Genomic DNA, 26,799 nt, shown 5'->3' with positions numbered 1-26,799 from the left:
GTTTCTTCCTCATGGAGGAAACCCATACAGACATGGGGAGAATGTGCAAATTTAAGACAGTCACCCAAGGTCAGAATCAAACCAGGGTCCCTGGCACTGTGAGGCAGCAGTGCAAAGCACTGTGCCACCGTGAGAGATATGACACACAGTGCTACTGCCACCTCCCTTCACATAGTTCACGACTACTGCCTCTTGCCATAAAGACCCAATAGCCTTATTCTCCTTTTGTTCTCCCCGTGTCTGCGTGGGTTTCCTCTGGGTGCTCCGGTTTCCTCTCACAGTCCAAAGACGTGCAGGTTAGGTGGATTGGCCATGCTAAATTGCCCTTGGTGTCCAAAGGTTAGGTGGGGTTACGGGGCTAGGCGGGGGAGTGGGCATGGTTGGGTGCTCTTTCGGAGGGTTGCGCAGACTCGATGAGCTGAATGGCCTCCTTCTGCACTGTAGAGATTCTATGATATCCCATCCGGAGGGATTATACATTAGTCACACTAAAGTCATGTGCTCAATGTTTTAGCCTATTTGCAATGCCTTTCTCCCTTATTTGGGTGCCTGTGTCAGCACCTTCAATTGTAAAATATTCTTTGGAAGTTGTGCAAAATCATATATGAACCATCCATGATAGTGACCTGGTCAACTTACTGAGGCAAGTACTTTCCCTTGTATTTAAAAGTAAAGTCACCATAGTCCCACATGACCATAGGCTGTTTTCCCCTTTGAGGGGGAGAGCTGACTGGTGGTGATTTAACTCAAGGATCACCACACCTCAGGCGAGGGGCAAGGTTGAGAAGGCAGGGCCTTTACGAATAACCTCAGCTGGTACGGGAATTGAACCCACGCCGTTGGCCTCGCTCTGCATCATGAACCAGCTTCCCAGCCAACTGAGCTAAACCCAGTCCTCAATACATGTAAATATATATATGTATATTTATATGTAATAACATGTATATTTATTTATTTAGTGAAAGCAAATCCCCAAAGCCAAGTGATAGCCTCCTCATTTACTGAGTGTAAGCTGATAAGTCCACCACTCAGTCTGTAGAGAAGTCATCCTTGGTAATATGCAGCATTGTTTGTGTCTTTCCACACAAGTGGGTAAGGGGTTTGTACTGAGACCCCTTGGGTTGTGGTGATTGTCCCTTTAAGAGCAACACATCAGAATAAGGGTCACACTGCCTGTACGACCAATTGGGACTCAAGAGTGTGGAACCACCTCATGGTGAGAGAGGCTCCGAGGTGGGAACATTTTGGGAGCTAGTTACAGCAATGAGGATGCTGTACAATTCTTATTAATAACTACCTTTTGTGTTTATTAATGAAGTCTGTGAAAGTGCATCTTTACAGCGGTGCAGTTTGGTTGTTCAGGGGTCCCATTTTGTATTTATGTGTCACATCTCCAGCTTGCTGCTGCACACTTCAGCAGAAGATTGGTGGATGAAAGTTCTGCTTAAGGACGAAGCCCAGTGTGGAAGCCTAAACCCAGTTGTTTAGCAAACATCCTAAATCCTCAGCTGTCTGCCAATTCAGGTGGTAAATACATTTGGAATTGATTTCTTATTCAATCTGTCCCCCAAGTAAATGCTACTTTAACTTTCTATCCACCCCAGGTCAAACATATTTGTTTTAAATACTGATCCCTGCACTGTTGTTACGGTTAATTATTACATTTCTGGGAAGTGCAAAGATTGCAAGAATATGCAAGTATAAAAATTACCATGACAACCAAATACTGAATTATTCATGATTGAAGTTTTAAAATAGCATTAGGAATGCCAAGTGAGCCTCCTGAGACCACTGGCTGGTAATCACCAAAAGTAATTTTGAGGATCACTCTCAAAATACATTCTACAATGACTACTTCCTCTGCAAAGCCTATACCACAATATAGATTACATCCAAAAAAAGTAAGTTAAACAAAGGAACAAAGTAAAATGGTTACCAATGGGTTTATCAGCCAAGACGATCACATCCATTTTCTCCTCTTCTGGTTTAGTCACAACCATAGACGTGAGTGGCGTTACAAAACTGTACTTTAGCGAAAGTGCCAAGGCTCTGTCTGTTAGTTTTTTCATTTCCCCTCCAGTAGCTGAAATTCTGAAGAATGGAACAGATGGCATGGATTATGAACTATTTTCATCTGTTTGTTGCAGCAAAAGTCTTAAAATGTTAAATCTTGTTATGCCGTGCCTTCAAGTTGGCCACTGGGAATTCAAATATCTTTTTCAAAGTTAATAGTCTCTACAGGGATGATAACAATAGAAGTACATTTTAAACATTCATTCATGGAATGTAAGTGCCACTATGCCAGTGGCACTTACATTCCAGCATTTATTACCTTTCCCTAATTTTTTTTGAGAAGGTGGTAGTGAGCTTCCTTCTGAACTTTTGCAGTCCCTGAAACAGAGGTCCGCTTAGGAAAGGATTTCCAGGATTTTGACCTCGCGACAATATAAGAACAGCGATATAATTTCAAGTCAGGATGGTGTGTGCTTGATGGGGAACTTAGAGGCAGTGGTGCTTCTAGGTGGCAGATGTCAGGAGCCAGCTTCTGAATCATTAATCCAGGTCTTAACATAATAACTGTGCCCATAGCAGGAAATTTTGATAATGGTTAGGAAGACCAGTTTGTCTGACATTTCACTTTCCCAGCTACAGAGATGCTGAGGGGCTAATTGTGGTTCTCAACTGTTGACTTAGTTTGGCTAATTCACTACTTCTTCTTTTATGATCAAAGCTTATTGTGATGGAGTCTGGCGCCGGTATCTGGATTCCCGATTGGGCAGAGAATAGTCCGTTATCCGCTAAACGGAATCGTCGCCAGGTCTGTTATGGTGCTCCGTCGCCTGCCTGGTTTCCCGATGGCCCAACTGGGCTTCCACCCTGATCCTGTGTGACCATAAAAATAGCTCATGAGAACTATTTTGCTTGTTATTGTTGGGCAGGACACAACATTCACAAAACAAATGATATGCTCCGGTCGCCCCTTTTGCATATTACCAAGGAGTGACTTCTCTACAGACTGAGTGGTGGACTTATCAGCTTACACGGTTAGAGAAATAGAGGTTACCCTGAGCTAACAGATACGGGCAGAGCCAGAAAAATAAACAATCTGATTCATTGCTTTGAATTTCCAGCGAGCTGTCAATTGCAAAGTTTTAGCAGGTAATGGAGTGAGAATGTCAATGTAAACAATCCAATTCAAAGCATTCAGCCCCCTAGCCATACCAATACTTCAAATGGAAATGAAATTGACTATGTGAAAACCACTTCAAAAGTTTCCAACACTTAAAGGCGTAACATTCATCCTCATCTCAAGGACCCTTAAACTTGGCGTACTGACAGTTTAAAAAAGATTTAGGGGGCCAGATGAGAACATTTTCACTTTATTAAAGGGTGTGTATTATATAATGAGATGATGAGTGACTGTCTAAATGGTATAAGGGTACAGATAAGCACATTTTTACTTTATTATGGGAAAACTTTATATACTTAGTGACAGTTTAGTGGGTTTTAAAGGCTGCAGATGGGGAGAGCAGTCAAAGTGCCCCATTCCAGGGAAGATTTCCAGCCTGCAACTCCAGACCAGCCAAGACCCCTGACCCTCACCGCCCATGAAGGAGCTCCCTCAGCATGCTGGCATCAATTGTTGTGAAGGTACCTATCACCTTGCCCCCCTTAAGAAGGAATGCTGCCAGGTTGGCACTGCCAAGCGGTGTTACTGGCAAGGGGAATGGGTGGGCGAGGAGGGACTGAATGGGAGCTTGGGGTGCTGAATGGGGGCAGGCGAAAGGGTGGTTCTGAGGGAGGTGATTAGGGAGGGATGGTGCCCCTGCCTGCAATCCAGGTTGGGAGGGAGGGGGGGGGGGGGGGTGAGTACTGTAGCAGCTAACGAAGATCGTAGGACTCTTTAAAAAGGGTCTCAGAGGTGTGGGACCTGTCTGGGAGATTAGGTCCCACCTCATTCAGTTGTAGCACGGATCCATGAAAACCCAATACGCAAAAAGAAAGTTTCCCAGTGCCATGGAATGGGCTCCTACCACCAATGGAAACCTGCCCCAATTCGCCACTGGTGGGAGCACTTAGACTCTCAAACGGAGAGTCCCGGCCGTTATTTATGGAAAACTGCTCAGAATTCTATTCAAATATGAACTCAGCCTGTTTTTCATGCAACTCCTCAATAAAATACACTGCAGGAACTCGCCAAGGTTCCTTCGGCAGCACCATTCAAATCCATTGCCACTTCCATCTAGAAGGACAAGAGCAACAGATACGCGGGAACACCACCACCTGGAGGATCCCCTCCATTCACTCACCACCCGACTTGGAAATATATTGACGCTCCTTCACTGTCACTGGGTCAAAATACTGGAACTCCCTCCCTAACAGCACTGTGGGTGTACCTACAGCTCGGGGACTGCAGCGGTTCAAGAAGGCAACTCACCACCATCTTCCGAAGGGCAACTAGGAATGGGCAATAAATGCTGGCCTAACCAGTGACGCGCACAACCCGTAAATGAAGTTTTTTTAATCAGTGGCGCAATTTTGAGAAAGCAAGAAATCCAAACTTTACCTTTGTTTCAATAGCTGTTTAATAGTCAAGTATGCCCACAGTCTCTCAGTGAAGTCTCCAAAAATATATTGCTGATATTGAAGAATGTTCTCTGCCTCTGACACATTGACTTTACCTTCAAGAGATAAATCAGTGTTGGCCTGCAAGGGAATTACAGCATCAAAACTGGTGACATTAAAGATTTCAATCTGGCTCCATAGAAACAAATCATTCTGTTCACGGGAAGACATCTTAATTTACACAAAATCAACTGTGGCATGTTGTAAGGGAAAAAGAAAACTGAACGTAGTAACTTCATAATCAGAATAAATCGTATTATTCATGTACTGGCTGCCAACATGGTATGGCCACTAGCATAAAATCAAGGGTCCAACCCTACGTCAGAACCTGAGCGCATTGAATCATAGAAACCCTACAGTGCAGAAGCAGGCCATTCGGCCCATCAAATCTGCACCAACCCTTCTAAAGCCTATCCTACCTAGGTCCAATCCCACGCAGACACAGGGAGAATGTGCAAACACCACACAGACAGTTACACAGGGTCGGAATCGAACTCGGGTCCCTGGCGCAGTGAGGCAGTAGTGCTAACCACGTGCCACAGTGCTGCCCATAATTTAGACTGATGCATTGGTGTACCCCAAAGAATATTGAAAACTGATCACCTCAGCCATTGAAAGCATACTAGAAGGGTGCACTTACCTCAGCAAAATAACTTTCTTTTATATATTCCTTTCACATAATCATGTGTCCTAAGATGCTTCACATGCGCGTTAAAAAGCAAAGATTTGTCATTAAGCCCCACAAGGCAATGATTTTTTGAAAATATTTATATTCAAATTTTCTAAATTTTTACAAAAAATAAACACACACCCAACCAAAATGCAACCCCCCAAACTATGCCCCCACCCCACCCCTTGACAGCAACCAGATTCCCAAAGTGTAAGATCTCTTGTGGAACCTCCTCATTTGGCCCCCTTAGAGCTAATTTTCACCTTCTCTAAATGCAGGAACTCCATTAGATACCCCAGCTATGCCTAGGTACAGGGGGTTGAAGCTGACCTCCACCCCAACAGGACCCGCCTGTGAAAATTCAATGAGGTGAAGGCTAAGACATCCACACCTGCCTGCAACCCCGGCAGGTCTGACACACCAAATATGGCCTCCAGAGGACCAGACTCCAAATCCAGGATCGCCAACATGGAAGACAACCCCCAAAATTTCTCCAACTTCGGGTAGGACCACAACATATGGACATGATTGGCTGGGCCCCTCCCACACCACCCGCAGTTATCCTCCACCCCCTCAAACAGCCAGCTCATCCTCGCCTTTGTTAAGTGCGCCCTGTGCACCACTTTTAGTTGAATCAACCCCAGCCTCGTGCATGAGGTTGAGGCATTAACCCTCTGCAGCACTCACACCATAATCCGTCCTCCAATACCAGCCCCAGCTCCTCCTCCCAATTGGCCTTAATCTCTTCCATGGACACATGATCAAACCGTGAAATGCCAAAATGACCTCACCCTCCAGCTCCAAAAACAAATCCTTCATCTCCTGCATCCCTCTCTCTCTCCTCCCATCCCTGGAACCTCGCATCCATCATTCCTTGCTCCATGCCCATGGTTCCCTCTGATTGGCATCACCCTTGAGTGCTGTCGCTATTGCCTCCAAATCTTCAATGTGGCTACCACCATAGGACTCCCTGAATACTTCCCTTGGGTGAATGGTGGCGGCGGCGTTGCCAGAGTCCGCAATCCTGTAGAGTCTGGGGCTTTAAGTATGTTCAAGACTGAGGTGGACAGATTTTTAATCAGTCAGGAAATTTAGGGTTATTGGGATAAGGGGGGGGAAAGTGGAGTTGAGGATTATATCAGATCAGCCATGATCTCATTGAATGGTGGAGCAGACTCGATGGGCCGAGTTGCCTACTTCTGCTCTGACGTCTTCTGTTTTTTTGGGAATAGGGATAGGGGAGCAGGAGATGGGTATGATGGACAAGATGAGTTCAGAGATGGCATCAAGGGAGACACAAGAAAAAATAGAGAATAATACAAGTGCTGTTTTGGTCAATGGCTAGGAGAAAGGAAGGAAGTAGCAGAGATTGCTGATCAAATGGTCTCAATCTTTGTTATAAAGAAGTCCATAGGCTCTGCCCTAATTGTTGGAGATAAGAATGGAGGAGACAGGAGAGAGGGTTTTAAGAAGTCTGAGAAAAGGAACAGGAGTTTATTTTTTCACTCCAGAAGTGTGAACAGTTTTTGGAGATGACAGCAGGACCTGACAGTGCTTTGTGGCTTCAGCCAGGCCTGGTGGTGAATGGCTAAAGCAGCTCACTGTTTTTTCAAGTCTGAGTCTCTTGAACTTTAGGGACCGGAGATGAAGACTTAATCAAGGGGAATGGTAAGAATGCGGGAGAAGAATGGCTTTCATGGGATCTAGGGCATTAAAGTTGGAGGTAAGAACGTGGTTGAGCAAATGAGAAGTTGTTGAAATGTTATGATGACAGGACGGGCAAAGGCTAGATAACTGGAATTTTGAAAGTGCAATTGTAAGTGATTTTTGTTTCCAAGGGAAGACACAGAAGAAGATTAATTTGGGACCTATAAAATAGGACCATAAAATGTGGGTGGAGAATGTTAGAAAGAATTGATCTGCGATGACCTTATCTTAACTGGAAATACTGAGACCCCATGAGATGGCAAGGGATGGCTGTAAAGATAAGCTGTAGAGTTATAATGGAGGGAGAGATCAAGGGAGGAAAGGAGGGCAGTGAACTGAGGGGAGAGACAGCATGGTGAGCTGTAATGATTGTCACCAAGGATACAAAGTTGCTCAGTGCCGAAGCAAAGCAGCGGAACAAGGTAAGATGCTCAAAGGCGGAATAGTGTCAGAGGAGTAAGGGACAGGCCAAGGCTTGATTTGGTGATAACAGACATGGTCTTGTTGAGACAAGTCATGGACGGTATAGCCAGGCAGGGGGCTTCATTGAAGGGGAAGTGTCATCACCCCACATCCAGGTTTCCATTAAGGCCACAATGCCAATGCAATTATTCATGACAAGCTCCATAGATGGCAAGTGCCTTGTTCACAAGTGAATGGGCAATCTGGAGGGAGATACAGTGTGCCACAGTAATAGCTAATTTGCTGGGAAAGCCCATGGGGTCAGCAAAGAAGGGATGAATTGGGAAAGTAGCATTTGGAAAGATTATCCCCCAGTGCGCGCATTGGGTGGCAAAATTGATGGGAAAGTAGGATGGAGCAGTTGGCATTGCTGCTCGTAACGAAGCAGCACTGAGTACCTCAGTGGGCCTTCCAAAAGAATACCAACATAAGCAGAGAGAGAAATGTAAATTGATCTAAGAAAGAGTTAAGCTTGAGGATGTGGCAGGAGAGCAGGAGGATGAAGGGCCACTGAAAGGTTGGAATTGGGATGTGTGAGGGCAGGGTATATGAGGGGAGAGAAATAAAGAGGTTTGACAAAAGGAAATATGGGTTTGGAGGGCTGAAGAGAACGGAAGTTAAAGAAATGGAGGTAAAAAATAAACAATAGGACTGAAGCAGGAACCAAATACACATGCAAATAGACACAAGGAAAATAGGTCATCTGTGCAAGAAATCGGTGCATTTATCTACCCCAAAACACAGACACCACAGTCGGGATTCTCTAAAATCGCGGCTAAGCATTGATGCCGGCGTAAACACCGGAATGTTTCACACCAGCGTCAACGGGCCTCCTGGCCCAGTGATTCCGTGGCTAATAGGGGGCCAGCATGATACCGGAGTGCTGCACGCAGCGCTGGTGCCGATACGTAGCCCTGCACTGCTGACCACTGGTCCGCGAGGCCCCCCCCCCTCCGGCCGGAGTCTGATCCCCCCCAGGTCTGACCCCACCAGGATGCCCACCAGGATTCTGATCCCACCAGGACAGTCACCGCGGCCGCGTTAGAACCACGCTGGCAGGAACTCGGCTGGTCAACCACGGAGAATTGCCGCCGGGTCCTCTTTCAACGGCCCCCAACCGGCGGCGCGTCAACCGCGCGCGCAGCTGGTGGTGATTCTCCGGTCACCGGTCAAATAATTGCAGAATACTGGAGATGCTGAGATCTGAAATAAAAACAGGAAGTGCTGAGAAATCTCAGCTTGTCCTGCAATATCTGTGGAAAGAGGAGCAGAGGTAATGTATTGAGTCCACTATTACTCTTCTGGGTGTGTATAGCGGGGTGTTTCTCAGCAGCTGCAGCACCGAGAAGCACCTCATTATTCTACGGCACATTGCTGTTTTTCTGACCTCAGGGAGGTTTATCTTGGCCGAGGCCGCACTTGGAGCAATTTTCTAGGAAAGGCTCCTCGCAGATCAGGGCGCCATTTGGAAGACTGCTCTGAACTTTCACCACCCCAATTTTCGACCCCCCTCCGTCCTCCATCCAACTTCAGATAGGCCTCCAGGAACACCCTCTCATCCTCCACCTACCTGGTAAGGTCCCCCAGACCAAATCACTGGACTTGCCAATCTGGCCACACTGACACTTGCCACCCTGGCATATTTAAAAGTATGCAGATCTGGATCATGCCCAGAGAGGGCGGCATCGAGATCACAACGTCTCGTGAAATTTCGTCAAATCTCGCGAGGCCTCTCTCGAGATTCAATGGCCCCAACACCAAGTCGGGCGTGACAAGGCCTTTAAATCCGCCCTCTGTTTCTCTCCACAGGTGCTACCGGGCCTGTCGAGTTTTTTTCAACACTTTCTGTTCTAACATTGCATTTCAAAGTTCTTCATTCTATCTAAAGCACTTCCGAGAACTTGAAAAGCTGCTATCAAAATGCTTCCTTTCAATTTGGTCAGCATCTGAAAAAGTCATAAAAACTGAAAAAGTCACAAGAACTTACATTTATATGGCAAGCCAAGGTGGAAAGACACTCCAAGGTGCAGCACATGAAGATTAGATCCCAATGTGAACTTGGTAAGAAGGGTTAAGAAAGATGGCCATTGGTGATTAAAGAGGTCTGAATAAAGGAGGAATGGCAGAGGATGTGATGAAGTTCACCTGCTAGATTTTAACCCATTTAAATCTGTCACCTTGCCTTTGTTTTTTTTAAATTTAGAGTATCCAATTATTTTTTTCAAATTAAGGGGCAATTTAGCGTGGCCAATCTACCTAACATGCACATCTTTGGGCTGTGGGGGTGAAACCCACGCAAACACGGGGAGAATGTGCAAACTCCACATGGACAGTGACCCAGAGCCGGGATCGAACCTGGGACCTGAGCACCGTGAGGCAGCAGGGCTAACCCACTGCGTCGCCGTGCTGCCCCACCTTGCCTTTGTTGGCAGCAGACGTGACTGTAAATTAGATGACAGTGGTTCAAGATGATAGTGGGACTCCATGATATTCTCCATTGTTATACCTTGTCTTGGGCTCGACACTTACTTAATTCTGGGCATGTATGCTCCTTCCTCTTTCCCTTCCATCATCTGGGGCAGAACTGCCAGGTGCCTCGGCTCTAATTCCTAGGATACCCTCTTTGTATCCTTCTGTATCACTTGCAGCATGGTAGCACAGTGGTTAACACAGTTGCTTCACAGCTCCAGGGTCTCAGGTTCGATTCCCAGCTTGGGTCAGTGCCTGTGTGGAGTCTGCACGTTCTCCCTGTGTGTGCGTGGGTTTCCTCTGGGTGCTCCGGTTTCCTCTCACAGTCCAAACATGTGCAGGTTAGGTGGATTGGCCAGGCTAAATTGTCCTTAGTGTCCAAAAAAGCTTAGGTGGGGTTACTGGGTTACAGGGCTAAAGGGGATAGGGTGGACGGCATGGGGCTTAAGTGGGGCTTTCTAAGGGCAGGTGCAGACTCAATGGGCTGAATGGCCTCCTTCTGACTGTAAATTCTATGAAACACGCTTCCAAACCCAACCCTGCTGAAGAGATCCACCATGCGGATTTAGTGAAGTCTTTCGACACTAAAACTCTGTAGAAATTTGAGTTAAACTTCTTGGATGCAAACAAGAATCTTTTATTGCCTCTATTTGATTACAATTAGGAGAAGCATAAATCTATTCCCAATAAAGTCCGGCTAGCAAAAGGACTTAATAAGAAGTAACTTATACACAATTTAACTTTCAAAATAATATAGAAATGGTTTCTTGCATACGGCAAAACAGCTTGCATTTACTTCAAGAGTTAGAGTGGAAAAGTGAAAATATGAAAATAGAGATAGCGAATAGTTAGGTCAAAGTATAGAATGATCCCGGAATAAAGATGGCCGTGCGGACCATCGTGTTTAAAGATAATTTTATCAGTCTGAAGCCATCTGTCTACACCTCTATGTCGTCCTAATTGGTTTGGGTGAGAATCAAATACATTTGATTCGATGGTTAACTGTCAATCCTTAATGTGCAACTTAAGTTCTGAATGTTTCATGTTTGAATATTTGTGTATGCTATGGAATGCGATTTTGTGCTTTTATCAAGACTGGTTTTTACTGGTTTTTTGCTGACTTTGTTTTATCCACATTCTGGACAATGGTGCCTTCATATTGCTGTGGTGCTTACTTGGCCTTGATCTCAATTACTGGTACAGCTTATTTCTTAATGTCAAACTGACTTTGAAAATATGTTCATCAGAACAATAGCTTTTCCATCTTGCTTAGTGAAAATTTAGTTTTTATCTCCAATTAGTTTATGCATGTGTCAGGCTTTTGTGCTTCTGTTGAAGTTATGTGTTTTGTCATGGTCTAACTGAAATCCTTATTTTAATATGGGTATTAAAACTGGGCTTTAGTATTTATATTAAAATAGCCTTTTTACCTATCTGAAAATAGTTGATTCCCTTCACCTGCTTTTCGTCACCTTTTCCAATCCGTCCGCTTAAGCATCATGTTAATTTTGACTCTGCAATGAAATCCGTGAGCCATTTTCTATGTTAAAAGTATTATATAGATGGAAGCACTTTGTTATTAATGGCACTATTTAAGAAGGAACTGGGAACTGTATGTCCTACACCACCCTGCCAACCCTCAACCCAACCCAACCAAAACCACAGCAAACATGAATAATGCCTCACATTTCTGTTCATCAAATCTTGTGCACATTTACCACGTAAGATGGGTTCCTGCAGTCCCAAAGAGAGTAATTGTCACTGTATTATGCTTTGCGATGTTCTGAGAGAGTTATAAATTGTCATGTGAAGTTTGAGCCTTGCTGCCGGCCAGCTTGGCGCAGCTCTTGTGTAAAGTATAAACAAGTGTTTTCGAAGCGGAACTGATATTCTAGAGCAATTTCGATCTGTATGCTCTAAAGCTGTCTTTTCCCCCCCCCCCCCAAGTGAAGATGCTATGCTACAGAGTTAAAGAGTACGTGTGAGGAATTCAGGTACTTACAGTGCGAGCTCTAATTTCTACCATGAATACATCTAGACTGTTGTTCGATATCTTGCCAGCTACCACAATTTCAGATCCATCGTAATACTGTCTAAAATTGACCTCTGTTAATTCTGAAATGGCATTTTCCTGATATTGCAGCTCAACATCCAAAAGCAAGGGATTTGCCACTTCATTATAAAAGCCCTGTAGGAAAACAAATAATTACAGACATTTACACAAACTGAAGGTTTCAAGCATTTTTTAAAAGCTATTTCATTAAAACCTAATTAAATGAATCATTAACATAGCAACAGGCAACGCTGATCAGCCGATCAGATACAGCATTGGCCAAACGTTACATTTCCCTCTTACGTGCAAAGTGTCTCCTAACAAAATTAATCCTGATGTGCAGACAGGGGCTTTTCACAGTAACTTCATTGAAGCCTACTCGTGACAATAAGCGATTTTCATTTCATGTAAAAATTTCATATGCTTCTAATTGGTTATTATATGCTAGCGATATGGCAAATGGAATGTTGCCGTTTACTGAAAGGAGAATGGAACATAACAGTAAGGATACTTTGATACTCTTGTACAAGGCCTTGGTGAGGCCTCAAAAATAGTATTGGGTAGAGTTTTGGTCTCCTTATTTAAGAAACAATATAAATACGATAGATGCAGTTCAGAAAAGGGTCACTCGACTGATACCTTAAATCGAGGAGTTATCTTACGAGGAAAGATTGGGAGACTGGGCCTGTACCCCTAGAAGAATGAAAGATGATCTAATTGAAACATAAGATACTGAGCGGACTTGATAGAATGGATGCTGAGAGGATGTTTTCCCTTGTGGGAGAGACTAGACCTAGATGACACCGTTTAAATATAAGGGGTCTTATATTTAAACATGGGGGTAATGCCTCAACTAATCAGAGTCCAGTTGCCAACCAATCAACAATCCCCTTATATCGGTATTCTTGCAAAGTGCAATGAGTGCGACAAAAAACTTTGATCCGTCTCTTTTGTCAGCGATCCTTAAGAGTTATGTAAAATTGAAAAAAATATTTTGCTATGCATCTGCCTTGCAATCAAACCAGAGGACTCCACTGTAAGATAATGATTTTGCCACAGATGGGGATTAGAGGCTTTGAAATGGATAAAGTGGATGGGGTGCGTATAGTGATTTGAAGTTGCCTATTATGTTATGCACCTCCCAACCCACAAACATTCCTTTACATAATTGAGCACTTCAACAGAATATTAATTGTGTCAAGAATTAAATATAGCAGTAAACAATCTTAGTTGGCTTCCCAAAATTTGAACCCCCCCTTCTCATATTTTCACTCAATAATCTATCAGCTTTATATTGGACAAGGGTGATTATTCCAGTATTTCTATTTATCAAAATTCTCATCTTCATATTCAGCTGGTGCAAATATGTTTAATTCCTATTGAATGTTGCTCCACCCATTCAATGTTATGTGTCAAAAATTCTTCTTCTCATCATCAGTCTAGTTTCCCTCCATCTATCCGCCTCCTGAGATCTCTCTAGTTTTAAATGATCATTCGGAGCCTGCATTCAAGAGTGAAAGTTAGTATTGAAATATTATTTAAATATCATGGTAGATTGAAGCAAATGCTGATGGCGATGTACCATACTATGTTTCAGATAGGTTTGTCTGCACCTTTGGAAAAATACTTTTTTCTGACAGAAATTATCCAAGGAAGGTTATAGTCCATAGACAAGTTGGCTTTCCTCTGTTAACCACAAAGAAAGCCATACATATGGTATGTAAAAATCAACCATTTCTGGTCTATGTAGAATCCTTAGCCAACTGAAAGTTAAAAAGAGACAATACGCCTCGTAGATTGAAGGCTAGGATAATTTCATTTCTGATACCTCTAAATTCTGCTTTCCTGAGGCCATTATGTGGGTAACTGAGGTCATGGATATTTATCGGCTTGGTACTTCACATTAGTCAAAGTGAACCTTGACCACAAGTAGCAGCAGTCTATACACACCCGGTGCAATTACAGTCTAACCCAATCCTATCCTCTTTCAGTAATAAACTGGAATTGAGTTAAATGAAGTGATGCTGGAGTACACAACACTGGCCCATAACTTCTTGGTTCCCCAGTGTCGCATTTTGGGGGGTATCCCTATGATGCATTAGGAATCCCTCTAGGAAGTTCCCATGGAAGGGTTTAGCTAGCAATTGCCCAGAAGAGCTAACTTTGTTTGGATAATTGCGCTGGGCTGGGAACCATCACACCAAAGCGATTTAAATGGCTAACTTCAAATGGTTCTGCCAGTTTCACTCTGATAGTTACTCTGGAAACATTAAAGGGGAAAAATGACTTCTAAATCCAGAGTAGCAATTTAAATTCCCAAAGCCAGCCTCGCACGGGACATCCCGCACAAACACAACACCCAGGGGCCCCACCACCACCCCTGCACCCAACAATGTCCCCCCAGCCCCGGCCACCGCCCCAACCTGACCCCTCCTCTCCCAACCTGATCCGACCCCACCCAGCCTGACCTGCACCCCCAACCCCCTGACACCCCTTCCCACACCTCCCACCCCCCGCCGCAACATGACCCGACCACATCCCAACATGACCTAACACCGCCCCCTTCCCCAGCTCATCACCCCTCCACACCACCCACACCAGCCCGACCCCCCCCTCCCAGTGCAACCCGGTGTCAACACCTCCGTCCTGACTGACCCCCCCCCCTCCTGGACTGATCTACCTCCCGAGCTAACCCACTCTCGAACTGACCTTCCTCCTGAACTGACCCCGCTCCCACCCGATTGGCCCCCTTCCCTCCCAGACTAAACTCCCTCCCTCCCTACTGACCGCCCTCCCAGATCTGTGTTTGACCAGCCCCCCAACTCATTCCCTAAACTTTATAACTTAGCTGCTCAGCTGTAAATTGTCCCTTTAAACCTCCCCATTACAGCAGTTACTGCCATAAAAAGGGGGAGTGACTCATCGCCCTGCTTCCAGTTAGTCCACGGCGATCTGCCGGAGGTGCACTTCACTGTTTCTGTCTCACATTCCTCCTAAATGAGGAATGGTGGTCGAGCCGGGGGTTTGGGAATTACAGCGCAGGTAAGCCTGGAGAGAGTGACAATGCCAGGGAGATTGCCACTCTGCAGAAGTTAATGTGATCAATGAAATATTTGTAGGTTTTGATCACTTCAGTGTTTCCATTTATTTCTATGTGAATCTCTACAGCAGGCAAAATGTTGCCAATTCTCCACAATATTCTATTTCCGACAAGCATTAATTCTACCTCTCCTCCTTATAGTCTAATATAGCAAAGGCAAATGGCACCAACGTTTCCTATTCCCCCATGAGTGAGGGTTCCAGGGATGAGAAACTTCAGTTATGAGGATAGATTGGAGAGGTTAGGATGTTCTCCTCCGAGATAAGCAAGTTAAGAGAAGATTTGATTAGAGATGTTACAAACCATGACTTGGCTGGAGAGGGCACAGCTTGTATGTGATTTGCAAATGCGATGTGAGAAAAAACGTTTTCACATAGCGAGTGGTTCGGGTCTGGAATGCACTGCCCAGGACGTGGTGGATGCAGATTTAATTGAAGCATTTATGAGGGCATTAGGTGATTAGTGAATAGACACAATGCGTGAGGATAGGGGGGATAAGGCAGGAGAATGACATTAAGTCATGATGGTCATTTTGAGAGCCGGTGCAGATAGGATGGACCGAACGGCCTCCTTCTGCACCGTAACAATTCTGTCATTCTGTGGTTATATTGGAATCTGGTTCTGAATTCGTGAATTAATCTTTATTGATTATTATTTAATGAATCATCTGCTTACCTGGAGCTGCAAGGCTGCATCAGAATCGTCATAAATAAGTCGAGCCACACCACCATTATCAAGTGCCATTTTTTCCAGGAAACTGTAATCAACATCAAAACCAAAACCAAGGCAGTACAAGTTGTACCTCGCACGTATGGCATTTTTAACGTTGGTCTGGATTTTTGCTGGGTCTTTCTCTCCTGTGACATAAGTGAATAAACTTATTCTATTTGGCAACCCTTTTAATGAGCTTTCTTCCAGGTTTTAGCTCTTCATTAGCAATGTCCAGTTTCATTCAGGGAGAAAGGTTAGATAACTTCCTTTTATCAACTCTCTTTTATTAACTCCATTATGTTACCATTTGCAAGAGGATAATACAGTGCGTTAATGTAAGTCATCTTCCACATTCCCTTCACTATTTTTGGGGAAGCAGCCAATGTCCAAGAACAGAGACTCATATCACCTGGTGCAAAACTTCATCCTAATACTGAATGTGATTATCACCAAATCAATACTGATATCGTTCTGATTATTATAGTTAGGCAACTACTGGTTCACATTCACCTTTCCTCAAATAAAAATGTTAATCAGCTTTAATAAGATAAATTCCAAATTTATGGCCAGTATATATTTCCATTTTCCTATTTTAAAAATGCACGTTATAAGAGTAAATACTTTATAATATTTGACAATTTTAGTTATTTCAACAGTTTTATAATGAGAATGTTTTTTTAACTAACCCACGTTTGGATCACCATCGGTTAAGAGGATTATCATGGAGGCACTTCTCTCAGGCAGTTGCTTTTGTTTGTGACCTGTGTCCAGAAGACTTACAGCTAGCAGCAGAGCATCATTTATATTGGTTTCTGCAATGAAAGGAAGGATTAGTGTTTTAAGCTTACATTTAGAAATGGATACTTTATACAAGGACAATAGATAGGACGAATTTTCCTCTGTGCTATATATAGTCTCATGATCCTCTACAGAATTACTGTTTGTGAGTGGAATTATAAGTCATTTATAAGGGCCATGCATTGTAATGCAAAATGTAGCATGTATTATTCTGCTGCTAAAGTGATTTACATCTCTTCAAGGTCACAAACCCTGACTGTTCTTAAGTAAACATTGGATGATCAGGGGCTGGTTTAGCACACTGGGCTAAATCGCTGGCTTTTAAAGCAGACCAAGGCAGGCCAGCAGCACAGTTCAATTCCCGTACCAGCCTCCCTGAACAGGTGCCTTTGTTCACTGCCTTTGTTCGCTATGTTTTCAGTCCTACTATTGCAAGAGTGAGAGAGGAAATGGCTTAGCATTTTTCTAATTTCATTCTGATCAATATTTGAGAATAACTGACTCAAAATGTAAATACAACTTAACAACAGAGAACTGAACTCATTAGAATGTATTCATTCATTCATTAACAGGATGTGGGCCAGCAATTATTGTGTACCTTTAATTGCCCTTGAGAAGGTGGATGAATTCTGATTCCTGCACAAAATTTCAAATACACCAAACTGCCCTGCATTTGTTAACATTATATCTAATTGAGGAAACATAACTTGAAAATGCATTACATTGACCCAAACACAATGTCATTTTCAATTATTCATGCTTTTATCACTTAGCATGTGAAGTATAATCAGTCTGAGCACTGAGTCATCCCATTCACAGTAATAACTCTGCTTTTTGTAAATAGTTTTCAATTATATTCATCGGTGATTAAATGTGGTACTAATATAATAAAACTGACAGCATTCCCTTCACCATCCTGATCCCATCCACAATCAGTCTGCAGAAAGTCAAGCATTTTTGGGAAGATAATTTTTACGGGTTAGCTGCACAGATAAAGAAAAAACCCACATTTATTTACCATCTCGACATGTCCTGCATTAATCCAAAGCACTTTACAGACAATGGATTACTTTTGCAGTGCAGTCATTGTTGTTATGCTGGCAAATGTAGCTTATTGTACATCAGAGTGTGGCAAACAGCAAATGATAAATGGTCAACGAATCTGTTTTGGGTGTTTTTAAGGTCAATTTCTTGGCCCGGACACCTGTGCAATTGCCTGCTATTTTGTTAATAGTATCATGAAATCCTTTGCATTCACCCAAGCAGTCAGAACGCATCTCTGTTTAAAATCTCATTAATCTGTCAAAAACATTACGGGCACAATTCAATGGACTTGAGTTGAAGCCTCTAACGCTGAGAAACAGCCCGCTATTCAACGCCACTTTGCCGTTTTGTTTGGCCTCCGGGAGATTCTCTCCGCCGAGGCCACACTTAAGAGGGCTTGCCAGCTGGAAAGGCTCTTCACAGATTGGGGTGCCATTTTGGAAGGCTGCCCCGATCTTTCCCCTCCCCCTTCCTTTCAGATCTCCCCAGTGGGAGTGCCACCCTGTCCTGTCCCCAACCACCTGGGGGTCTCTGATGGCCTGGGTGAGTCCCGCAGGTGCATTACGAACTGGTCCACGTTTGTGTGGACCAGTACTAAATGGCACCCTGGTGAGGCCTCCCAGGCGCGGCCGTTGAGTACCAGGGCCCGGGTGAATCCGACATCCAGGTATTTAAGCAAACAATTATTCTTATCTAAATAGTCAGATCTGGATCTCACCCAGCACGGGCAAGGTCAAGATCGTGATGATTTGAGAGATTCCGTTGAATCTCGTGAGACTTTTCGAGCGTAGCGGATCTCGCGAGAGGTCTGTCACGAGATTCAGCGGCCTTGTCCCGACACCAAGTCTGGCACCACGAGGCCAGTGAATTACGCCCTACATTGGAAAGTACTTCCGTTTGAAATTTATGACGACATTAGGAACTCATTCTACCTGCACTAATGGTGACTTATTCTTACTTGCATCTCTACTTGCTGTTTGCCATGAGTACAAACGATCTCCTTACCTGCTCCCAGTTGTAAGTAGATGATATATCTTTTTGCTTGCAATAGATTTTCTGGAGTTGCCTGAACTAATGAATCCCTCCACTTTTCAACGGTGGAATCAAAACTGATAATTGTAAAATGATCCTTTACGTTCATATCTCCTAAGATTCTAAGAATAGCTAACTTTGTCTGTAAATGAGAAAATAATATTTTTGTTACTGCCTCAGGTTAAGGATGTTCCTCTCTCCACTTTTCTTTCTGCAATGGCGGACAACATTCCACGTGTGAAGCGGCAGAGGCAAACCTGACCAATGCAGCTCAAGAGGTTTCATCATCCAACTTTCCTCCCCCTGTTCTGTTGCAGAGGCAAGGAGTAGGAGAGAAGAATTTGAAAGCCACACTGCTGAAGATCAATATTTGCGCTGAAGCTAGGCAACTTCAGTTCTCAGCTGTGTGATCCGGTGTCAGAAATTTATATGACTCAATTTAAACTTGAGCCTGGATTTTGCCATGTCAATAATGATAACGTATTCAGCATTCGCTCTTACTGTATGCATTATGATACCCATAGAGAATGAAAACATTTTAGAAGATATTTGAATTTCCAATTTCTGACTTGAGAAGGATAATGCCACAAGATTTTTACTGTAACTTTTAAGACTTTTACTGTAACAAACAAGTTAAAAACAACATTTACTGGCCAGCGTTTTACATTGTTTGTGCAGCCACACTCCCAACCTGGCATTGTGCACTCGTGCAATATTTTGCTCAGCGGGCGTAACCAGCAGTCGGAAGTGCACCCACCAACAATGAAGCCGGCAAATAAGCCCATTCAGGAATTTCTTGAAAGCGATTTTATGTGGCCCGTCCACTCTTACAGTTGATGGGCAGGTCAATCAGCCAGGCAACCTTCATTTTTTGTACAACCTCAATCCAGGGAGGGATTAAATGTCTGAGGTGAAATATAATTTAAAGAAAGATGTTTGTGGGTGTTGCTTTTTGAGTTTTGCTATCCGGTGCTTGAATATGCTGCATAGACAGTTTGCTGCAGCTGTCTGCCTCCAAGGTGCTCGTTAGATGCTCCCGCCCATGGGACTTCCGGTGGCGGCCATGGAGGAGTAGGTCGCACATTTGATAGCTCCCACCTGTGATGGACTTTTGGACCTTTTTCTCCAGGTTTTTTCCGGATTTTATTGGATGAATCGGTGAGGAGTGAGACGGTGAGGAGAAGTCCCCCTCCAGTGCATGGAGAATTGGACCAGAATTGGCCGTGTGAGAAGACAAAGTTTTACAAGAAAGGCGGGAGCAGAGCCGGCAACGTGGGAAGACATGGCGGAGAAGCAGGGCCGCGGGAAGATGGCACAGTGGTCGATGGAGCAGCTGGTGAAGCTTTTTGAGGAATGCTTCACCAAGCTTAAGAAGGACACGCTGGGCCCGATCAAGGCTTCGATTGGTCAGGTGGTGCAGAATCAAGAGATCTATGGACGTGCGATCCAGGATGTGGAGAAAAAGGTGTCCGAGCGTGAGGAATACATAACCGTGTTGGAGACCAAGGCGGAGATGATGAATGACCGCCAGACAAGAATGCAGGAGAAGCTGGAGGACTTAGCGAACAGGTCCAGGAGGCAGAACCTGAGAATCGTTGGCTTCCCTGAAGGCAGTGAGGGATCGGATGCGAGGGCCTATGTGACGAACATGTTGGAGAGGTTGATGGGGCTGAGGCGTTCCCTCGGCCCCTGGATGTGGATAGATCGCATAGTGCCCTCGCGAAGAAGCCCCGAGCGAACAAGCTGCCGAGGGTGATGGTGGTACGCTTTCACCGATTCCTGGACAAGGAACATATTCTGCGGTGGGCCAGGAAACAATGGAGCAACAGGTGGGAGAATTGTGAGCTGCGCATTTATCAAGACCTGGGCGCGGATTTGGCCAAGAGGCGAGCTGGGTTTAATCGGGCAAAATCGTCCATCTTTAAGAAGGGGGTGAAGATTGGGATGCTGTACCCAGCGCGTCTGTGGGTCACATATAAGGACCGGGAATTCTACTTTGTAACACCGGACGATGCATTGACTTTCATCAGGGAAAAAAGACTGGATGTGAACTAAAGAAACTGGAACCTTGGGGGGGGTATTGCAATGGCGATTTGTTGATAATCACTTTTGTGCTGGTCTAAATAAGTAATGTTATGTGCAATATGGGGCTGTTTCAAGGTCTAAAGTTAACGTTGTTTTACTGGGAGCTGGGTGGAGGGAGGGGGGGGTTTCTGTGGTTGTTTTTCCACTGTTTTTTCTACTATTGATTGGGGAATGTGATGCTTTGAATATGTATGTCCAAGGATGGGAGTAGGAGAGAGAACAATGGGGAGACAATCCGTTTGGAGCCATGGGTGGGAGCTATCAGGTCAGCTAGGTCAGCTGGCTCACGGAGCAGGTGACAATCTTGAGCTTGATATGGGGGGGTTGGGTTTCTGGTGCTGTTACCGAGGGGGGGAAGGAGGAGGGGGGGGGGGGGGGAGAGCTGCTTTGCTGACAGGGGAGGAACTGCAACTTGGGGACAAGTGGGAGGTCGGGGACGGCTGATGCCCGAGGGCGGGCTCGAGGAGGCCGGGGACGCGAGCTGGAGGCTGGCCTAAAAAGGGTGATGGCTAGTTGGCAGAGGGGGGGGGGGGGGGGGGCGGGGGGGGGGGGGGGGGCGTCGAGTCCCCCAACCAGGCTGATTACATGGACCGTTAGAGGGCTGAATGGGCCGGTCAAGAGGGCTTGCGTGTTCGTGCATCTGAGGGGGCTGAAGGCGGACGTGGCAATGTTACAAGAGACACACCTAAAGGTTACAGACCAGACTAGATTGAGGAAGGGTAGGGTTGGCTAGGTGTTTCACTCAGGGCTGGACTCAAAGACCAGGGGGTTAGCGATTCTGATTAATAAACGGGTGGCATTTGAGGCAGGGAGAATCATGGCAGACATGGGGGGGCGGGTACATAATGGCGAGTGGGAAGCTGGAGGGGGTGCGGGTAGTACTCGTGAACGTATATGCTCTGAACTGGAATGATGTGGAATTTATGAGGTGGTGTTAGGTAAGATCCCAGACTTAGAGTCACATAATTTGATCATGGGGGGAGATTTTAACAGTCATTGATCCAGAATTCGACCGGTCAAAATCCAAGACAGGGAGGGTGCCAGCCACGGCAAAGGAATTGAAGGGGTTTATGGAACAGATGGGGGGATTAGAGCCATGGAGGTTTGGAAGGCCAAGAGTGAGGGAGTTTTCTTTTTTCTCCCATGTCCACAAGGTATACTCGCGGATCGACTTTTTTCTTCTGAGCAGGGCCTTACTACTGGGGGTGGCGGACACTGAGTACTCGGCAATCGCAGTATCAGATCATGCCCCACATTGGGTGGATCAGCAGGTTAGTTTGGAGAGAGGGCAATGCCCACTATGGAGGCTGGATGTTGGGTTGTTAGCAGATGAAGCGATCTGTGATGGGTGAACAAGTCCATCCAGAACTACCTGGAAACAAATGATACGGGGGAGGTCTCTGCAGCAATAGTCTGGGAGGCTTTGAAGGTAGTGGTCAGGGGGGAATTCATCTCTATACGGGCCCACAGAGAAAAGGTGGAACAAGCTGAGAGGGATAGGCTAGTTGGGGAGATACCCCAGGTGGACAGGGGATACTCGGAAGCCTCAGACGAGAGGTTACTGAAGGAGCAGCGGAGGTTACAGGTGGAATTTGGGCTACTGACAACAGGGAAGGTGGTGGAACAGCTGAGGAAGGCAAGGGGGGTGATCTATGAATATGGGGAAAAGGCAAGCAGAATGTTAGCCCACCAGCTCAGAAAAAGGGAGGAGATAGGGGAGAGTAAAGAGTAGAGGTGGGATCACGGTCCTGGACCCAGTGGGGGTGAATGAGGTGGTTAGGACTTTGACAGCAAATTATGAGTCGGAACCCCCGGCTGGGATGGAGGAGATGAGGCAGTTCTCGGGTCAGGTGAGGTTCCCGAGGGGAGATGAGGATCTGGTGGAAGGGCTGGGAGCCCCAATTGAAATTGAAGAAATAATGGAGAGTTTGGAGGGCATGCAATCTGGAAAGGCCCCAGGGCCTGACGGCTACCTGGTGGAATTCTATCAGAAGTTTTTGGAGATATTGAGCCCACTGCTGGTGAGCACATTTAATGAAGCAAGAGAGAAGGGAGTCCTCCCCCCAACAATGTCGCAGGCCTCGATTTCATTGATCCTGAAACGGGAGAAGGATCTGGAGCAATGCGGGTCATACAGGCCAATTTCTCTACTGAATGTGGACGCCAAACTGCTGGCTAAGATATTGGCCACAAGAATAGAGGATTGTGTCCCGGGGGTGATAGGGGAAGACCAGACGGGATTTGTAAAGGGCAAACAACTCACGGCCAATGCTCGAAAGCTCTTGAATGTTATTATGATGCCCTCAGAAGGAGGGGAGATGGAGTGGGTGGTCACGATGGATGCGGAGAAGGCTTTTGATCGGGTGGAGTGGGATTACCTGTGGGAGATGCTGGGGAGGTTTGGGTTTGGTGAGGGCATCATTGACTGGGTGCGGTTACTGGTGCAGGCACCAGTAGCGAGTGTGCGTGCGAACCGGTTGAGGTCGGGTTATTTTAAACTTCACCGAGGGACGAGGCAGGGGTGTCCCCTCTCCCCGTTACTGTTTGCTCTGGCCATAGAGCCATTGGCCATGGCGTTAAGAGCCTCTAGGTACTGGAAAGGGCTGGTTCGGGGGTGGGGGGGGGGGGGGGGGGGGGGTTGGAGCACCGGGTTCACTTTACGCAGGTGACATGCTCTTGTATATCTCAGAACCGTTGGAGGGGATGGGGGAAGTTATGCAGATCTTTGGGGAATTTGGTAATTTTTGGGGTAAAAATTGAACATGGGGAAAAGTGAGATGTTCGTGATCCAGGCGAGAGGGCAGGAGAAGAGACTGGGAGAGCTGCCGTTTAGAATGGTAGGAAGAGGGTAGCACGGTGGTGCAGTGGATAGCACTGGGACTGCGGCGCTGAGGACCTGGGTTCGAATCCCAGCCCTGGGTTATGTCCACGTGGGGTTTGCACATTCTCCCCATGTCTGCGTGGGTTTCGCCCCCACAACCTAAAGATGTGCAGGTTAGATGGATTGGCCAGGCTAAACTTCCCCTTAATTGGAAAAAAAATAATAATAGTGTACTCTAAATTTTAGAGAAGAAAAAAAAAAGAATGCTAGGAAGGAGCTTTCGATATTTGGGGATCCAGGTGGCCCGGGAATGGGAGGCATTGCACAAATTAAACCTATCCCGGCTCGTAGAACAAATGAAAGAGGACTTTAGGGGATGGGACATGCTCCCGCTATCACTGGCGGGGAGGGTACAAACCGTGAAAATGACGGTCCTCCCCAGATTTCTGTTTATCTTTCCGTGCCCCCCCATCTTCATCCTGAGGGCCTTTTTTAAACGGGTGAATAAGATTATTTTGGGTTTTGTGTGGACGGGTAAAACCCCGCGAGTGAAGAAAGTGTTGCTGGAGCGCAGTCGGAGGGAGGGTGGGTTGGTGCTGCCGAACTTTTGCAATTACTACTAGGCGGCTAATATAGCCATGATTAGGAAGTGGGTAGTGGGGTAAGGGGTGGGGGGGGAGTCAGTGTGGGAGAAAATGGAGGCGGCGTCATGTAAAGATACAAGTCTGGGAGCACTGATAACGGCACCTCTCCCGTTCTCGCCGGCCCTGATACTCTACAAGTCCGGTGGTGGTGGCGGCTCTATGAATCTGGGGGCAGTCGAGGAGATATAAGAGAGTGGAGGGAGCATTGGTTTGGACCCTGATTCATAATAACCATCGGGTTGTACCGGGTAGGCTGGATGGTGGGTTCCGGAGATGGCAGAGAGCAGGTATTAGGAGTACGGGGGATCTATTTATAGACGGGAGCTTCCAAGCTTGAAAGCCTTGAAGGATAAATTTGAATTGCCAGCAGGGAACGGGTTTAGGTATCTGCAGGTATGAGGGGCGAAATTCTCCGCCCCCCACGGCGGGTGGGAGAATAGCGGGAGGGCCTTCCCGACATTTTTGCCGCCCTCCCGCTATTCTCCCCCCCCCCGCCGAAGTCCCAACCCGAATCGCTGCCGCCGTTTTTTTACGGCCGGCAGCGATTCTCAGCTGTTAGATGGGCCGAAGTCCCAGCCCTTTCCGCCGTTTTTACGAACGGCAAACACACCTGGTCTTGCCGTTCGTAAAAACGGCGTCACAAACTCGCTATTAATAACCATGGCACCGATTGGCACGGCCGTACCACGGCCGTGCCAAGGGTGCCATGGGCCCACGATCGGTGGGCACCGATCATGGGCAGCGGGCCCGATGCCCGCGCACTACGTGTCCTTCCGCCGCCCCGCAGTATCCATTCGCGGGGCGGCTGAGGGGCAACCCGGCCCGCGCATGCGCGGGTTTCGCGCAAAAACGCGATGACGTCACCCGCGCATGCGCGGGTTGGAGTCTTCCAAACTGCGCATGCGCGGCTGACGTCATATGACGCGTCAGCCGGCGCTAACTCCGGCAAGCGGGCTTAACGATTTTCGTTAAGCCCGTCTTGCCGGAGCCTACGGCGTCGGGCTGCTAGCCCCGACCGGGGACCAGAATCGGTCCCCGGTCGGGAAGGGGCGCGCTGCCGTAAAACCCGCCCGGGTTTTACGGCAGCTTTACGATTTCTCCCGTTTTGGGAGAATCGCGCCCGAGGTTTTTTGCGAAAGCAGGTTCCAGCCTTCCCACTACTGCCGCCACAGGGGATCCAGGACAGAGTAGTCTCCAGTATATGGGTAGGAGAGGGGAAGGTATCGGACATCTACCAAGAACTTATGGAATCGGAGGAAACTCTGGTGGAGGAGCTAAAGGGCAAGTGGGAAGGTGAGCTGGGGGAAGAGATAGAAGCGGGTCTGTGGGCAATGCCCTAAGCAGGATTAATACATCCCCATCATGTGCCAGGCTTAGCCTGATACAATTCAAGGTAGTCCACCGGGCTCACATGACGGTGGCCCGGATGAGCAAGTTTTTCGGGGTAGAGGACAGGTGTGCGAGGTGCGTGGGAAGTCCATCAAATCATGTCCACATGTTTTGGGGCATGCCCGAAGCTTAGAGGGTTTTGGCAGGGTTTTGCTAAGGCAATGTCCACGGTGCTAAAAACACGGGTGGTGCCGAGTCCGGAGGTAGCAATCTTTAGAGTGTCAGAAGATCCGGGAGTTCAGGGGGCGAAAGAGGCTGACGTCTTGGCCTTTGCCTCCCTGGTAGCCTGGAGACAAATCTTATTAATGTGGAGGGACTCGAAGCCCCCGAGTGTAGAGGCCTGGGTTAGTGGCATGGCTGGGTTTCTCAGTCTCGAGAAAACAAAGTTTGCCTTAAGAGGGTCAATGCTAGGGTTCACCCGGAGGTGGCAGCCGTTCGCCGGCTTTCTCAGGGAAAATTAAAATGTCAGCAGAAGCAGCATTCAAAAAAGGGGGGTGAGAGGGCCAGACTGTTGTTTTATTGTTGGGGGTGTGAAGATTGTGATGGGGTTGATAATGTTTATTGTGCCATGTTGTGTCATTGTTATTGTTATTATTATAAAAATTCAAATACCCTAATAAAAATATTTTTTTTAAAAAGGAGCTCCCGCCCATACTCTGTTTTTCTGTGTGTACGATCTCTTTCCCACTCACTCTGGCAACGCCAAGCTGCTCTCACCGCGTGTGTCACGCTGACGGCCCGTTAATTAACCAGCCAGCTTGAAATTATGTTCAGGGGCCGATCGCGGAATTTAAAACAGTGCATTTTGTGTTGAGCAGGTGCGCCCGTTAGCACAAGCCTCAGGCCATTATCTCAAAAGGCAATTTATACTTTAAACTGGAGAATGATTTCCCTATTTAACTTTTAAAACAACCGTGAACTGAAGCTGCGCTATGAGGCCAACATTCTCATGGAGGGTTTGCCAAATATTTTTCAGTCAAATCTTTAAAATCAACGGAACATTTATTCTTTGATCACTAGATGGGTTGGATGAATTATATTACCTGTTTGAATTTGAGGCCACGCATAGAAAAGCTCCGGTCTATCACAAAGATGACATTCTTAGGCACTTTGGGTAGATTTGCAGGCGCAAAATGATGGACAAAGTAGCCATTCACAATCTGAAATAACATTTATGAGGCAACTGGT

At 46.2% G+C, this 26,799-nt stretch overlaps 1 protein-coding gene across 2 annotated transcripts in view; it reads right to left on the bottom strand.

The window, feature by feature from the left end:
- LOC119973915 (inter-alpha-trypsin inhibitor heavy chain H3-like) overlaps positions 1 to 26,799 on the bottom strand; it is a 64,108-nt gene that overhangs the window by 20,439 nt on the left and 16,870 nt on the right. For both annotated transcript variants that reach the window (XM_038812534.1, XM_038812535.1), the window contains exons 8-14: positions 26,655 to 26,771; positions 18,646 to 18,814; positions 16,485 to 16,610; positions 15,763 to 15,944; positions 11,937 to 12,122; positions 4,568 to 4,707; positions 1,937 to 2,091 (exon numbers count right to left, since the gene is read on the bottom strand). In XM_038812534.1, coding sequence (XP_038668462.1) covers positions 1,937 to 2,091; positions 4,568 to 4,707; positions 11,937 to 12,122; positions 15,763 to 15,944; positions 16,485 to 16,610; positions 18,646 to 18,814; positions 26,655 to 26,771 — 1,075 coding nt within the window. The remainder of the gene's footprint in view (positions 1 to 1,936; positions 2,092 to 4,567; positions 4,708 to 11,936; positions 12,123 to 15,762; positions 15,945 to 16,484; positions 16,611 to 18,645; positions 18,815 to 26,654; positions 26,772 to 26,799) is intronic.

This window comes from Scyliorhinus canicula, chromosome 11 (genome assembly GCF_902713615.1).
Source record: "Scyliorhinus canicula chromosome 11, sScyCan1.1, whole genome shotgun sequence".
Taxonomy (NCBI): Eukaryota; Metazoa; Chordata; class Chondrichthyes; order Carcharhiniformes; family Scyliorhinidae; genus Scyliorhinus; species Scyliorhinus canicula.
This window is presented reverse-complemented; position numbering and strand designations above follow the sequence as displayed.